A 17,059-nucleotide genomic window follows, 5' to 3' on the forward strand; every position below is an offset into this window, starting at 1 on the left:
GAGACAAAATTTTTCTTATTCTCTTAATAATATAGACAATTAAAAATAAGAACTATCTCTAATTTTTTAAGTAAAAAGTATGCAATTGTAAAAAAATTAATTAACAATAGTGGTAAAAATTTTTTTCTTTTTTCTCTTGAGAACCAGTTGGTGAAAAGTGGAAAGCTGAAAACTAAATATATTAATTAAATTGTTGTTTTTATAAAACTTAATAGTGAATTTGCTTACCGAATATAAATATAAATATAAATTATTTTAATATGATAATTTAAATAGAAAAGTACAATAAAAAGGGCCGTTTAATCCGAGCTTATACACGTACTCGGTACCGTACAACTAATTGTTGCGTCTAATTATTGCGCCGGAGGCAAGAAGCTTAGAATCATTCCTTCTGCGTGGGTGATTTTCTAACTTAGTAGTATAACACGGTCATGCCATACTTTGTTTTTATATCACTTTTTCAATGACTCATGGACTTTTTTTGTTGAACATTTTTTTTATATCTCAATTTAATCCAAGTTGTCCATCGTCCAAAAAAAGCTTCAACATTTTGTAAGTATTCATTCACTTTGATTATTTGTTATTAAGTTTTTATGACTCCATTGATTGAATGATTACAACCTGTGAAGAAAAGTTTAATGAAAACAATGATTATTACAATAACAATATAAGTGTTTGGATAAACTGTTGAAAAAAACAAACAATGGTACTCACTAAATAAACTATTATTTTTCGTAAGTAACATCACTTTCCACTTACCGCTTTTATTTGTTGTAGTCGTACATGAAATGGTACATAGTACTCGTGGGAAAATGGTTTTACTAAGTATTTACATATGTGTGGATCTTTATGTGTATATGTAAAATATATGTAGACGTAAACAAGATAATGTAGATGATAATGCGAGTACTCTGAAATGTAATAAGAAGACAAAAAAAAAATCTAAATAAGTTTATGAAATTAATATAAAATAAAAAAGAAGATATAAGATTAAAGATGATGAATGTTGCTATGCTAAAAATTGATTAAATAAAAAAAAAAAAAAAAAAAAAAAAGAAGAAATAAGAAATTAAAAGTCAAGCTTATAATTAACATAAAAAAATTTTCAGAAGTAGGTGGAGAAATTGAAGAAATAAGATAGACTGGAATGAAAAACCGGTGTTGAGAAGAAAAGTAGAAAAATGGAGAGAAAAGAAAAATGATAGTAACTGCAGTAAAAATAAAAAATAAAAATATTTAATAAGTTTCTACTGGATGAAGAGATGATTGAAATATAAGGTAATAAAGAAAAAAAAAAATTGTATAAGTAGAATTTATTTAAAAAGAGAGGAGTAAAAAATTTTGATTTTGATTGACAGACAGTTTGAGAAAATTTCGGATAAAAAAAAATATCATTAGAAGAGGATAATGATAAAGTAGAAGAAGAAAAATAAATTGTGTGTTACAAAAGACAAAAAATGAAAATGAAAATAAAGGCTGCTTACTGATAAATGAAACTTGAAGGATCATTAGATGCAAAGAAGAAGAAAATAAGATTGACAAGAAAATTGAAGGAAATAAAAAGTAAGTGTAAAATATGTGTAGGAAGAGGAAAAAAAAGTAAAGTATAAATACAGAAAGAATTTATGGTGTCTATGGTCTAAGAGTGCAAAAGAAGGGATTAAACCCCCACTATTAAAATGTAGTCTGAGGATTAAAGAGAGGCACACGAAAGCTAGCTACATCGGGGGCGTTATTCGACATCAACTCTCAGTCTAATTCGAGACATGCACTTGTTTTAAAGTTCTAACTATTTCAGAGCAATTATTTATTTTCATTATTTATATAATACAGTTTTTTTCTTCTCTGTGAGTGCTTAAATGAGTTTTAGAACATGAATTCGCTAGTATGTTTTTTTATTTATTTATCTAATTTGTTTATTTGTTTTTTTTTTTAGAGAAATAATTACAATTATTACTTTGAGGAAATGCCAAGAAGGAAGTGAAGGATATAAATGTTATAAGAACTACAATCTTGCAATAGTGCCGACTATTTGCAAATTTTCAAAGTTATTTAATTGAAAGATCAGGAAACGACATCTTATAATTATAATAAAAACATAAAAGTTATATTAACAGTATAAGCCATTCAATTACTTTACTTCTCTTTACGAGAGGAGGCTGATCAGCTTGTTAGAAGAGGAAATGATCAGCGTCTAATTTCCGTGTAAGCTTCATTGAAACAGAAAAGGATTGATCTACTTACGAGATTTATTGATGCAGAGTTAATTTATAAAAAAGTTTATTATTTAGTTTTTACAATGAATAAACGGAAGGTAATTTTATTTATTTAATTACTTTACTAGTATTATCAATCATTACTCGTTAAATTAATAATTAACTTGTTAATATTTTTTTTTTGTTTTCTATAGAAATAACAAATAATCGTTAATCATTAGATGTTATTGGAGTTTGTTTTCATCAAATTACACTTGGATTTAAAGCTACAATCAATGAAGGTAAATATCTATTTCTTCTCAAAAATTATAACTGTAAAAATTTTAATATTTATGAAAAATTGAATCGGTACATTTAAAATGTTTTTAATACTGTTGAAAAATACGCGCGAAGTCAGTAAATTGGCTGACTAATCGTGACATTTTAATTCGTTTCTACTTAAGATTCTTGAGTAATTTTATTTACATTGCAACCTCATTGCATTCATCTTACTGGTCATAATCAATCATCACATGTCCAATCTTCTAAAAATTGATTAAAAATACAAACTAAGTATAAAATAAAATTCAATTTTGCATTTTGCGGTGAATATTAATTTAATGAGCTACTTCCGGATAAATATTGTGCAGATAAATCCGGCTAGATTATTAAAATAGTTATATTATTTTTGAATAAATTAAAAATTTTAATAATATAATAATTAAGCTAAAAAATCAGTATTTTTCATAGTCTTCTATCTTTAATTGCTTTGGCTTATTAAATTAGAATAATTATTGTAAGGTAACAATTAAACATGAAATATAATAATGCAGGTGATTACATGCAAATTCAAAGTTTTAACACGTTATATAAAATGTGCAAACCATAACACATTATAGCGGGATTTTCTCACTTGATTTATTTATAACCGTCAATCATTGGATAACCATAGATAAATATATAGGGCCACGTATTTCACCTTACATACTCCGTAATTATTCCGTGTATCAAAGAATCATGAACTTGAACGGTAATGGTCACTAATAAAAACTACCGTTAAAATTTTAGTGATGATTTAGCTAAAATTTGTTTTATTTTTTATTGTCATTTTTTTTAATAAATCTCAAAAGTTAGCTTCATACTTTTAGAATGTAATTATCCGGTTATTTCATTTTATAGTTCTACTATCAAGGTATCAGTAGTTACCTTGTTCTTATTTATTACTTCAATATACCTGTTTCATTTCAAAGGATTTATATGACATTTAGGGACAATTATAACGCGTTAGAAATAAAAAGAATAATACATACTGTTTCATTTAATAGTCTTAAATATGGGAAAATTTTAGTAACAATAACTGCTCTAAATACTTAACCACTACACGCAGTAATTACGGTGTTAGTATCTCGGCGGTTTTAGAGAAGACAAGACTACAAAAAAAAAAAAAAAAAAAAAACGTGCGTATTCCTTTTATGATAGTATTCGATATAGTTTACGATATTTACGAACTAGGTTACATTTTATTGCTGAAAGCATTAAATAAAAAATAAAACTGATAAAATAGAAAATATATGTAAGATAAAACAAAATGCAACCGCAATAATAGGTGTTGATAAAGAAAATAACAATTATAATAGTGTAGTGTTACTAAATCCGTGAGTAATAATAAGAAATAGGTATGGTTAATAAGTGTTATTATTTGAAGTATTCTTTTTTTTATTTAAATTTTATTTATGAGAGCATTGAGGATGCGTTAAATGTTAGATTTTACTTAGAAATGCGCTGATTTATACGGTGAGATAAGCTGCTTGAATTACGCTATTTAAATGTATCCCAGAGAAAACATAGATGTTTGTAAATACACTTGAGTGCAGTAATCGTGTTGATCTAATAAATTTAACATAATTTAGTCATTTACTTTTAAATTTTTTATTTCAATGTTTTAATTATGAATAATACTTTCTTTTTCATTTACTCTTATTATTGGTATTCTTCAATCAATATAAAAAAATTCTTATTATCATTATTATTATTGTTAATAAATTTTATTTGATTTTTAATTTTGAATTAATGAAAGAAGAAACATGATGATTAATTATTGTAATATATAATTTAAATATAAAGGTAGTTAATGATAATTTGAAACGTGACGAATAATCAAATTAATTCAGACTCGTGTTGATGCGTTATTAATCCACCAGTACCCCATGAAGATAAAACACGGGAAGTATCATACATTATATTACGTGCTGAGGGAGTTCCGCTATGTCCCACATGTGGATTCACGATTATAAGATGTAAAGATTGGATTAAAGGATTTTAAAAGCAAAACAAATAACAATTACAATAAATAAAAATAAATAATTAAGTGATAAGGATCTATTTGATGGCTTGTTAGTATCAAGTTCATAATCTTCACTATTATTTTTTCTCCTCTTTATGTGCTATTTTTGTTTTTTTTTTACATTTAATGCTCGTCGTCTTATTTTTTAACCGTGCTCATTGTGGGCAGTAGAAAATGCGGTTGATCGTGAGGAATAACTCCCCCGGATTCTGTTACGGTAGACAATTTATACGAGAGAATAGTCTGAATTCGCGGAAGAGATTCTTGAGATTTGCTTTTTTTGAATAAAATTTGTTTTAATGGTTTCGAAGAAAACATTTCTTTTATTATCATTTCATTTCTCATGAAGATAAATCGAGGTTATCGATAATATTTTTTATTTAGTCAATTTATAAAAATTTTTTTTGAGAATTTTTTGCTGATCAAAAAGTTCATTAATTTTTACTCAAAAATCTAAGTACAAAAAATATTAAAAAATTTGAAGTTATTTTGATTTTATAATTTTTTTAATTTCGCGTCAAAAGTTTATTTAAAGTTCGAGTATTTTCCATTTCACCCACCAGTGAAAATATCCTACTCTATCTTGAAATACTTCTTCTTAGTCATGCGAAGTAATGAAGATATCAATAAAATAAATAAAAATATCCGTAACACGCAGCCGAGATTCGATAATTATGTTAATACTAATAATCTAGATCACGATCACTTCAAGTTTTTCTAACGGTATCAAATACTTCACCCACGTGCTTATATATCTTCTTCAACTTATCAAAATTAAAAAAAAAAATCAACTTTGAAAAATCTTTCAACTTACACGGAAAGAAAAATATGACACTGGATATCATCCTAGATTATACTCAATGATATCTTTGGTGAAAAAAAATTTCAGATAGTAGCTGAAAAAATCCAGATTATACTGTGTGATATCTGGATTATACTCATTATAATCTGGATTATACTCATTGTAATCTGGATTATACTAGCTACTATCTGGAATTTTTTTTCACTCAGTATAATCTGGGATGATATCCACACTAATAAAAGGATTTATTTGTACCAAAAAATATTTGTTAATAGTTAACAAATCATTTATTAGAGACCACTTTTTAGTATGAAACAAATATTTCTTAATATTTAAAATGATTTGTTTGTATTCAATAAATCTGATATTCATTTATTAAATATTAATAAATCTTTATTAAGGAATATTTATTAAGGACTAAAAAGTGGTCTCTAATAAATGATTTGTTAAATATTAACAAATATTTTTAACTATAAACAAATCCTTCTATCAGTGCAGTGTCATCTCGTTCTTTCCGTGTAGAGTCCTAATTTTTCAGTAAACATAAAAATCGCCGTTCCGGTAAGAAAATTTTTGTTGCTACTTCCCAGATAACAAGAATGTAAAAGCCCATAGCAAATAAAATTTATAATATAATAATGGTTTGACGGTTTTAATTTGCATACATGTGTACTGATTTATGCGTTACAAAACACCAGTTGAAGCTTCTCCGTTCTCCAGGATAAGGTATAAATAATTGAAAGCAGGAATACAAGTAAAGTCAAGGTTGCCTGAAGCTCGGAGCCGTTTCTTGTACGTCATTGCGTCGGTTATCTGACAGATTGTTCTCAGTGTTTATTATCTAGTGACTGGATAGCTACACACAGAATTACATGTATGTGATAGCTTAATATGTTGAGTTACCGGGATTAAGCTGATCGGGATTTTAGTAGTTAGCATATAATAAGTTGACGAAGGTTATTCAACCCGTCCGTTGGTTGTTCTTGCTTGTAGGTACACACATACACTGGCCCCTTGGAATAACGGTTTGGGGAGAACTCGGACCTCTCCTTTCTGGTCAGGAGAGGTGCGTGCTAAGAAGGTACACGCTGGACATTCGGTCAGCCGTGCACAGTCAGTCGAAACATTGTCCTCAGCATTGTTTCAACAAGTTGTTTTCACGCGTGTGCGCGTCTTTATTTTTATAAAATTTTATAACTCAATCGTTTCCTTTTCAGCTTAGCTTTTCTGTTTTTTACCCCGTCATTTATTTTAATCGGTGTTTATTTCTCAGGTAGTATTCCTCAGTAGAGGTAGGAGCCAAGTCGTCGATTATTGTAAGTTTTTTATGTTGTTATTTTTTTTTTAGTCTCCTTTTAAAATAAATTAACGTAATTAAAGCTTAGGGATCTAGAGCAGCTCCTTATGCATCGCGAAACACGTATACTAATTTTAAATGGGTTTTAATGACATTAACTATCGGTTTTTTGTTTGAAGTCAATTTTTAAGATTTAATGTTTTGTAGCAACGCGATGGTATTTATCAAGCGTACTATTATTCATCGTAACGTCCCTTTTATTGCATTAAAATTAACGCGATGCATTATATTGAATAAAATATAAGCCAGTGACTGCGATAATGCTTGAATCACCCGGGCGGCTCTAAATAGTTGAGTCTCACGATCTACAACTATTATACTTACTATTACATTAAATTTATGTTATTGTACTACACCTACTATAATACACAATGTTTTACTTACACCCGAGCACGAGTCTTTAATTTTAAATTCGTTATATTTATTACTATTCGAAGAAGGCAAATCTGTTCCGCTAAAATGTTTGCCGTACCGGAAAACCCAACTCCATCTGCGTATTATGATTTTACCATGATTTAATCTTGTATGATTTGAATTCTTTATTTTGAGTTACTATTTCTTTGTTTAACTTCACCATTTACATTTATTTATCACATAAGTATAAATATATTTTATACTGTTATGTTGACATATTTTATTTATTATTAGTTTATTAATAGTGGTGGATGTATATTAAAAATGAGTATCAAAGATATCGTGAAAGAATTAAGGCGTGACGGCGAGACGACACATGCAAAACGGAGCATCGTAACTCAGGAACGCCAGTACCGTTATCAGACATTTATGTATTAAAAAAATATCAATAAAAAATATAAATTACGGTAGAAAATTATAAAGAGTTTAAAAATATTTTTATAATTAACTTAGATTGTTTAATAATCTAATTAGTTTTGATACAACTGCGATTAATTTACAAAAATATGTAGATTATTTATCATAAAATGTTATTTTAGATATTTTGGTAACAATTATTTATTTTTAAAGAATTTAATTCTAACTAAAATAACATTGCTATTAAAAAATGTAAAAAATAAATTTTCTGTAATTTTTTATGTATTTTTAATACATTACATAATTTAAATTTAAAGAAGCCAGAAATAAAAACCGGTATTAATATCTTATACCTGAGTTAAAAAATATATCTTTTTCAAATTTTTCTTTATACTTTAAGGTATATATTACTAATTTTTAAGAATTAAAATTTTTTATGTGATAAAAATTTTATTTCCTCAGATTTTTTAAAAATATTCCTTTTTAATTTCCAATTGTTAATATTAATTATTTTAATTCAACTTTTATTGAAGTTGAAGTGTAATCATTTCTAATTAAAATTATTCTTATTTATATTCGTTCGATATTTCACATGAACATGACAGCCGATCATTATATGATTTATTTATATAAAATTCAAATTAGATTTCCATTTAATAGATAAGCTGATTTATTTTTGTTTCAGCATAAATGAATAAAAAAGTAAAAAAAAAGATTTTTTTTAAACGGCAGCTTCGTATGAGTATCGAATATAAAACACTATTAAATTTATAGTTATTTGATATTTACACCGCAAGCTATATAACAGATTCATATCATGAATTGACAGTGCTATGAAGCCATTTTTGAAATAAATTCTTTGTAAATTCACATCTCTATATTACTGTACGTTGTTTTCGACGTAACAACTCTCGCAATGTACTTTTTCGCAGTACACAATAATTTTTTATACTCTTACTCTTCATAAATGTACCTTTTATCCATTATGTAATTTCGTTGCTTAAATTTCGTCAAATGAATTCTGTTACACCAGTTAAGACATCGCCTGAAAAAAAAATTATTTCAAGCACTTTTTATTTTTTCCACGTACAAGTCGTTAGCAAAAATTAATTTCATAAAGTACTTGAACGTTTTCATACAATAAAAATTATCATGTTTCTATTAAGACAATTATGGACATTGTTTGTAATTTTACCATTAAAATTATGCAATTATTATAGTTACGTTTTATCATAAAAAAATTTCTACTGTCTATTAAAAGTTGTTTATGTTAGACACTACTCCGATATTTTCTCTGGAAGTTTTCTGTAAAAAAATAGTCACAAGCCATATCATAAGTGGATCTATGCATAAAAACATACTTTAATTTACTAATTGATTTACTTTTTTAATTTCAGTGTGAAAATGCAAGTAGCGACGAGCGTGTTACTCTGGGCATTGTTCTCAATAGCCCAGATCGATGCAAGACCTCCAGAAATAGGTAATTATTATTTCTCATTTATTTGAGATGTTACGAATTAATTTTTTAGTAGCCATTCGATCAATAATGACTTATAATTAATCTTGAATAAGATAAAAATCTTGTGTTATAATAAATGAAAATTGATACAAATTTTACATATTTTCCTATGGAGAAATTTTTAAAAATATTAGATTTGAAATATTAAATTAAAAAAATTTTTTTAATTGTTATTATTCTAAATTTAAATAACTAAAAATAGACATATTTTTATCAAGAATTAAATCACCATAAAAAAGAATACTTTAACTAAAATTTTTATGAGAGTTCGATTAAAATATTTTTATATTCAAAAATAAAACCAACCATACATAATTATCATATATTAATAAATTTATCTACGTATTTAAAATAAATTCTTTTATCAATTTAATTTCAATCATAAATTGACGAGAGGGTAAAGATATAAAAATATAAAGTTATAACTAGGTATAATTAAATCACATTAAATAACAAATTATCAGAATTTAAATTACTAAAAATTAACATTATAAATTTTCAATAAAAATTGATGATAATAATTGTAGCAAAAATAAAAGTACTTTAAAAATGATATATCTTTATACTTGTCATATATTATCCAATGATTATGCAAAACATGAAGCAAGTTAATAATCACATACAATAAATTTCTTCCCTCATATTATAAAGAACGTCTATAATTTTAATTTACTCAATAACTTAAAACGCTATAAAAATACCAATCAACTCACCATTATAATTTAAGAGTATTTAATTATAAATCATTATAATTACTAACAAAAGAAAATAAGAAAATACTAATGAAATCCACTTAAAATTACCGTTCGATAACGATAATCAAATTGCAGGTTCGTCGGAAGTGTCTCGAACGGACGTGACGAAACAACAAGCCGGTGATGCATTGCAGACTACAAAACTTCAAGACGTTGGAAGCAGCAGGTATAGGTCGTCGGGTCGTACACGAAACATTTATGAACCTAATAATAATAATTATTATTATTATAAAATATTAAACCAGAGTAATTTCACACCGGGGATTATAAATAATATTAAAACTAAATCATCTCGTCGCTCTCGTTTGCCAACCAATTGGATTAATTTTAATGCACTTACCTCAACGACGGTACCATTAGTCCAGGCTAAAGAAATTTCTTTAAAAGACACTCGAATCAGAAATGAAAGTCGTCTTCTTCATGCGATCGCATTGGATCCCTCAAATTCACTCACTCTAGACAAGCTAAAGACAAAAGTCAAAAATACTATTGTAAATTCGACCAAGTTTTCTTCTTCTTCAAAATCACCATCTAAAAATAATGAATATATTTTTGTTAAACCGAACATGTCTTTCACTGTAGCGAACTCGACGAAAAAAAAACCACCAAAGATTAATACGACAAATATTGGTATAAAGACGAACAAAACGATTGTCAGTGGGAATAAAAAATATCCGGTAGTTAAAAATCCCGTAATATCAACAGTTTATTTAAAAAACTGGCCTAATGACCCTCTTCGTAATGAGCAAGATTTGTTAAATTATCAAAAATACACATCACCTTATCCTACTTATTCTAATACCGAAAATAATCCTGTAAAAAATGTGAATCCTAAACTCGACAAACCCGTTTTATCGAATAAAGATAAACCTTCTTCAGCCATAAATTCATGGTCACCTTCATCAAATTTAACACATTACGAAGACCCGTTGTTACAGCCAAGTGTCCAAGAAATAATAAAATGGCTTCAAATTCCCCCATTTTCAAATCATCCACATATCGCTACTAATTCAGCGACTATCGGCGCGGTATCCAACGTATTTACACCCAGTGTAACATCAATACAACCCGTTTTCTATACAAATACCCAGCCTCCGAGTGTTGATGAGAGTCCCAATAATTTTCAGTTGTCTCAAAGTTTAGACGCTTTGTCAAATAATCCAAATCTTGGAATTGCTCTCGATCCATTGGAAATTTTCGACTCACAGGAATCAATTGAAGCTGTTAAAAACAAAACAGAGACTTCAATAATAACTCTAACAGACGCTCCGACTTCAACCGATTTTCCAACAGAACCAACAGTTATTCAGCGGCCAGTCTTCAGGCCGGTTTCTGAAATAACTCAAAATACAGTTGTTCATATCATAAATCCTTTGTCAAAAAAACGAAACGTCACTGTTAGCGAGGGTAAAGTGCCTTTTAAAAATGAATTGAATTCACCACCAAATGTCCATATTACTTTTGCTTCTGAAAATGATACCAAGTCTGCAACAAATTTAAAAGACACATCAGACAATTTATGTCCAACGATAACTATCAATTCAATAACAAAAGTTAACAATACTATTGAAAGCAAGCAAGGTTGTACGGATCTTAATATAATAATTAACTCACAATTGCTTAGTACCCATAATTTCAATGGCGTTTTAGGCGGCGATGAATCAGGCATTGATAAACACGTGAATGGTGAAGCTGCTATTACTTCAACAGATTCTAGTTCGATATTGACGCCAGAATATCCTAGTTCGGTACAGGCAGATCCAGATCGTAATGATTTGTATGACGCAGCAGTTGTTGATGATGAATCTGAATTTGAAGGACCTTATGATGTCAATCAGGAGTCGAATTATTTGATAGGAGATGATGAAGATGATCCCAGTGAGGCGGTATTTTCAGACGGTGTTCAAAATGATTTTGCAGATGCTGGTCCATCGGAAACTGGCCAAGTTATTTCAGGAGGTTCAGAAGCAGTTGGTAACTCTAATGGTGGGTTAGCTGGCTCTGCTCTCAGCCGACCAAGTCGTCCTGGGCTTCCCAATATCGGGAATCAGTTGTCTAATTTAGTTTCTGGTAGCAATTCTGGAGGTAGTAATGGCAATGGCGGCGGTAGTGGAGATTCCACTTCTCTGGCGGCGCTAGAAGAAAATGATGATGATGATGATGATGACGACGACTTTGATTTCAGTACCTCGAGTGTTCTTGAGGGTATTACTAATGTATTTACTTACTTAACTGTTCTTAATCCTCTAAATTACGGAATCTTTAGCCTGGCAGCTGCTCCATTTGCAGCGCTTGCTGCGGGAATCGTTGGGGTTTCCGCGATTTTTTTTCCTTGGGCTTTTGCAAGTGGACTTAATTTTGGAAGAGCTGCGGATACAGTTACGATATTATTTAGACCGAGTTTTGAAGATTTTGTTAAACAATCGATAAGTCGTTATCAAAATGTTTCTGAGTGGAAAAGCAAACGAAAGAAGCGAAGGAGATGAATTTATTAATATTATTACTTTTTTTTACTTATTATTTTTTAATTAATTTATGTATATTTATTTATTTATGATAAATATTTATTTTGACAAAAAAGTTATTTAGTTAACGAATTTATTGTAGGAATTTTATTATTAATATTTTATTTGTTTATTAATTTTATTAATATTTAATTGTAGTTGTAAACAAATTAAATTTGGAATATTATTTTTCAACTAAATAAGTTTTAAATAAAAAATTATACATTATAACATTTACGGAAAAAATTATAATGCTATAACTTAAAGTTTCGATTCAATTTTATGAAAGCAAAATTTATATATATTGTAAAGAATATGGGATAAAAATTTAGTGGGTCTTTAGTTTTTTTTTATAAAATTGAATTGAGATTAATGAAACAAATAATTTAATTATTAATATGAAAATTTACACCAGATTGTCAAAGTTAGTTTAAATTTTCTTAAATTAATCATTAAAAAAGTTTGTATCAGTCAATATTATTTAAGCATTAAATTTTTTCCTTATAATTATTTAAAATTAAATTCACTAAAAATTCTAAAATTCCTACAAAAAATAAAAAAATTATTCCTATAATTAATAGTTATTTAAATAGTATTATTAATAGATTAGTTTTCTATTCTTTTAAAAATAAGCGATTGTACTTAAGAAAACTTTAAATAATAACAAGTTAGGGCATTAACGCATGAAATTGTATTACTAATAAATTACAATAAAAATAAATAATAATTGTAAGAATAACTGTTATTTATTGTCATATTTACACTTAAAGTAGACAATAATAAAAAAAAAAAATCCGCATTACATTGGTAAGTATACATTCAAAGATAAATCGATCCAATCCTTGACATCCCAAAACTTTAATACTATTATTTTTATAAAAATAAATGTAACAAAAATAAAACATTATGTTTGCAGGAATGAGGCTCCTGGTACTGGCGTCCGAGATTTTAAAGGCTACCAGTACATCGATCAGTCTTTAAAAACCGTAGCGACGCAATTGTTAAACGTATCTAATCCCGAAAACTTATCAACTGAGCCAGACAAGTCAAAGTTGCCAAAAATCGAATCAAAGTTGAATTTATTGATACGAAAACCCGACAATAATGTCAAAGAAACTCCTTCAGGGCTGGAAATTTTTGGCAGCATGAAGAAATCATCTGAAATTAACTTAGAACCGCACAGTTTCGGGCGGCCAGTCAATTCAAAATTCGGTTTCTTCCAATCAAGTCACCCCGGGCAAGCGATGGCTATCACTGAAGAAGAACTAGAACGAGAACTAGCAACAGCACGTACAACCACACACAAGACACCAGTAACTACTGTCGGCGGAATATCAACTTGGATACTTTTGAATTCTCCAAGCTCAACATTAAAAACTCCAAACTCTTCTGACAACAAAAATCCCCAGAAAGTTACCGAGACAAAGCCTTCATCAACAACCAGTCCCGCGAAACCTTCCTCAACGACAATAAGAGTCGAGACGAGTATGAAGACAACAGTAGCTACTGAAAAACCTACTCCTCAAATTTTACCAGTTGCTAGCGCTTTGAAGCAAACAACGGTGGTGAACAATCACATGGAAAAAGTAACGATCATTGATTCAAGCACAACTTCACGGGCAGAAACAACTGAAAGTACTAAATTCGAAACGTCTACTGCGATTTCTAGTATGACTCAAGATAATGATAATAAAGAAACCACAAAAACTACAACCAAAAAGGTAAAAGGTAACAACTCAGGCTCCGGATCAACGACCCCTAAGTCAACGACCATCATTATGAAAACTACGGCTATGAAAGTTTCAAGGCCAAATCCATTGAATAGATCAACCAAGCCCCCCGCCATCAGGAAACCATCGATTAAATCGAATATCACGAAGACAACTGTGAACGCAACACCCAAAATTGAAAAGGTTACTTTCAGACCCGTTCAAATGATTACAAACAAAAATTCTCAAGCTAAGCCATCATTTGTCAGTAAGCTTCAAGCAACACTTCACACCAATTCTGATGCAAGCTTTTCAGTTGCTACTTCGAACGATAAAGAAGAGATAAACGCCACCAACGTCAAAGTAAAGACAAAACCTACAAAAACAAATGTTCTAAAAGTTCACTTGAAGAAACCAGTTGACAGTCCAACAACCATTGAAATTGAACCTATCAAAGTAAACGCTCCAGTTCTGACAATCGAGAAAGTTGATGACAAGAATGATTACCTCCAAAGCGACGATTCAGTAAAATTCAAAGATCCAATTGATGTTAAGTTTGATTTCAATCCTAAGTTGACTAAAATTGTCGAGACTTCTACCAGAGTATCGTCTTCTTCGTCAGTATCTTCTACTTCTTCATCATCATCATCATCATCATCTTCTTCGTCATCAGTATCATCAACAACGAAACGACCTAAGAATAAAAGAAAGAAGAATAAACTTCGCCGTCGCAAGCCTTCGACTACATTAGCTCCTTCTACATCATTGTCGCCAAGTCCAGCTGATAATAACGTTGAAAATCTTATTAATGAATCTACTGATATATCAATTCAAGAATCTAAAATTGTGCCTGAGTCGAAGGTTACTAATAATAACAATAATACCAAGAGTAATAACAAGAAGAAGCAAGTCGCAAAACCGATAGGCACTCAGATTTATCAATTTTTGAGCAGAGAAGTGATGCCCAGTGTTGGAGTAATGTCTTTAGTGGGTATTGGTCTTGGATTGGCTTCTTACTTTCTCTATCCGTTTGGGGGAACTATCGCTCGAAGAAATTACGAGGTCGAACCTAATTATAAGTACAATGTCAATGAATATGGAGGCAATTACGGTCAAAGCGAAGAAGAAGTTTTATCAAAAGTGTTTCTTGGAATGAATAATAATAATAACAATAATAATAATAATAATTATCATCATAAAAATAGTAAGTACAATGTGGGAGTTAATAAGAATGTAGATAAAAATTATTATAGATATCAAGCTTACGACGGTGCTTACACAGATTCTTACACAACAAGAAGAAATACTGTCGCTGAATCACGTTTTCCAACTTCTGCGGTACCTGTTTACAGACCTGATCCGCCGTTTTATGATAATCATAATCGAGATAATGAATTCAAGTATCCGGACTTGCCTACAACACCAAATTACTATGAAAGACAGACAAAACCGCAGTTTATCAATAGTCAGGCTAGTGGAGATCGTAAATTTGTTGTTGGTAACATCCCTAAAGAGTATCCGTATGATAATCAACGACTCCCGGTGATATCGACGACAACTACAACGACTACGGAAAGTATCCAACAAACGGACTTTGAGAAAGAAATTGCGGAGAAATTGAATTTCGTTAAAAACCCGATCGCGGATAATTTTGGTAGTGATAGTCATGCGGGAATTGCCGAAGCGTCGGCTTTAAAGGCAGACGCTCCTCAATATGACGATATTGAGATCACTCCTACGGCAGTAGCCGTTGAACATGGTCCACGGGCAATAAAATTGGAAAAATTGATAACCAGACAGAAGAGAGAATCTGTTATTCAGCAGATTCCTGCGAAAAGTGAAATCGAAAAAGCAGAAGAAGACGATTTGAGCAACGAAATTTTAGATATTATTGACTCGGCTGTCACTGAAAAACCGATCAAGTATATGGGCAATGAAGTTACTGGTGAGAAGGAAAAAGTAACGGAATCTGATGATAAAAATTTGGATGATGGATTGATAAAAAATTCTGGAGATAAAATTGAAGATACGAAATTAGAAGAAGTTGATGTTAAAAACGAAACTAAAAATCTTAAAAATTCGACTTTGAGTAATGAGTACTTACCTGTGTTGAATGTTACTGATGAAACAGTTAAATTTAATTCAACGACTGAATCTAATGAAAATGATTTCAATGGCACGTTATCTGACAGTATTCCAACAAAGCCAGTTTTAGAAAAATTCAACTTTTTTAACTTTGTTAAAACTGTCGCCGAAGTTAAATTAAGAGTTGGATTGTCAATTCTGAAACATGCGGGTGAAAATTTTGCAAAGTATATTGGAAATATTCAGAAACGGTTAAATGGGGATCAATAAATTTGTTAGGATTTATACTTATTTAAGGAAAAATAATTTTTTTAACTTTTTAACGAATCAATCCTTATTTTTTAGGGTACATTAAATTTTTTATTTGTTTGATATAATTGAAATAATTATTTTAAAAAATTTATATCTTGTATTTCTTTTTTTTATTTGAAAATGAATTCAAAATATTTATATAAATGGTGTATCTAAAATATGAAGGATATTTAATTGAAATTGTTAAAAAGTTAAATGACTGACTAACCACATTCACAAATTTTAAAACTGCGTGTTGCACGATTTGCCAGTTTTTTAATTTTATGTATCATAGATTTTTCATTTTTTACCATTATAAATTATTAAATGTTTTTATATGCATTGGATTGTTTTTTTATTTAAATTTTGAGAAAAATTGTTAACTTTGTATTACAATTATTATAATAGTTTCTTCATTGAATCATTCGTGTTTAAATAATTAATAAAATGAAGAGTTGTTTCTTTCAGTATTGGGAGGTGGATGAACTACATGTTAAAAAATGATTCAATAATTTATTATATTGTAAAAACATCATAAATATATGATATAAAATATATAGGTGCTAGATTTCAGCGTTTATCTTGTAAATAAAATATATAAATAATGAGAATAAAAGAACAATTTTTATCTATAAAAAAATCTTTTTTTTTTTTTAAGTACATGAAATATTTTTTATCACAAAACATACCAAAAATATTAAATAAAATAAAATAACTTCAAGAAAAA

At 28.9% G+C, this 17,059-nt stretch overlaps 1 protein-coding gene across 1 annotated transcript; it reads left to right on the top strand.

The window, feature by feature from the left end:
* The first annotated feature begins 1,591 nt into the window (after positions 1-1,591).
* On the top strand, positions 1,592-16,386 carry LOC123262984 (mucin-3A-like). Its single transcript, XM_044725492.1, has 6 exons — positions 1,592-1,847; positions 1,937-2,314; positions 2,411-2,497; positions 8,867-8,949; positions 9,819-12,225; positions 13,164-16,386. The coding sequence occupies exons 4-6, from the start codon at positions 8,874-8,876 to the stop codon at positions 16,309-16,311; spliced, it is 5,631 nt and encodes a 1,876-aa protein (XP_044581427.1). The 5' UTR covers positions 1,592-1,847; positions 1,937-2,314; positions 2,411-2,497; positions 8,867-8,873; the 3' UTR covers positions 16,312-16,386.
* The last annotated feature ends 673 nt before the right edge of the window (positions 16,387-17,059 follow it).

Source organism: Cotesia glomerata, linkage group LG4 (genome assembly GCF_020080835.1).
Source record: "Cotesia glomerata isolate CgM1 linkage group LG4, MPM_Cglom_v2.3, whole genome shotgun sequence".
NCBI classification, from domain to species: domain Eukaryota; kingdom Metazoa; phylum Arthropoda; class Insecta; order Hymenoptera; family Braconidae; genus Cotesia; species Cotesia glomerata.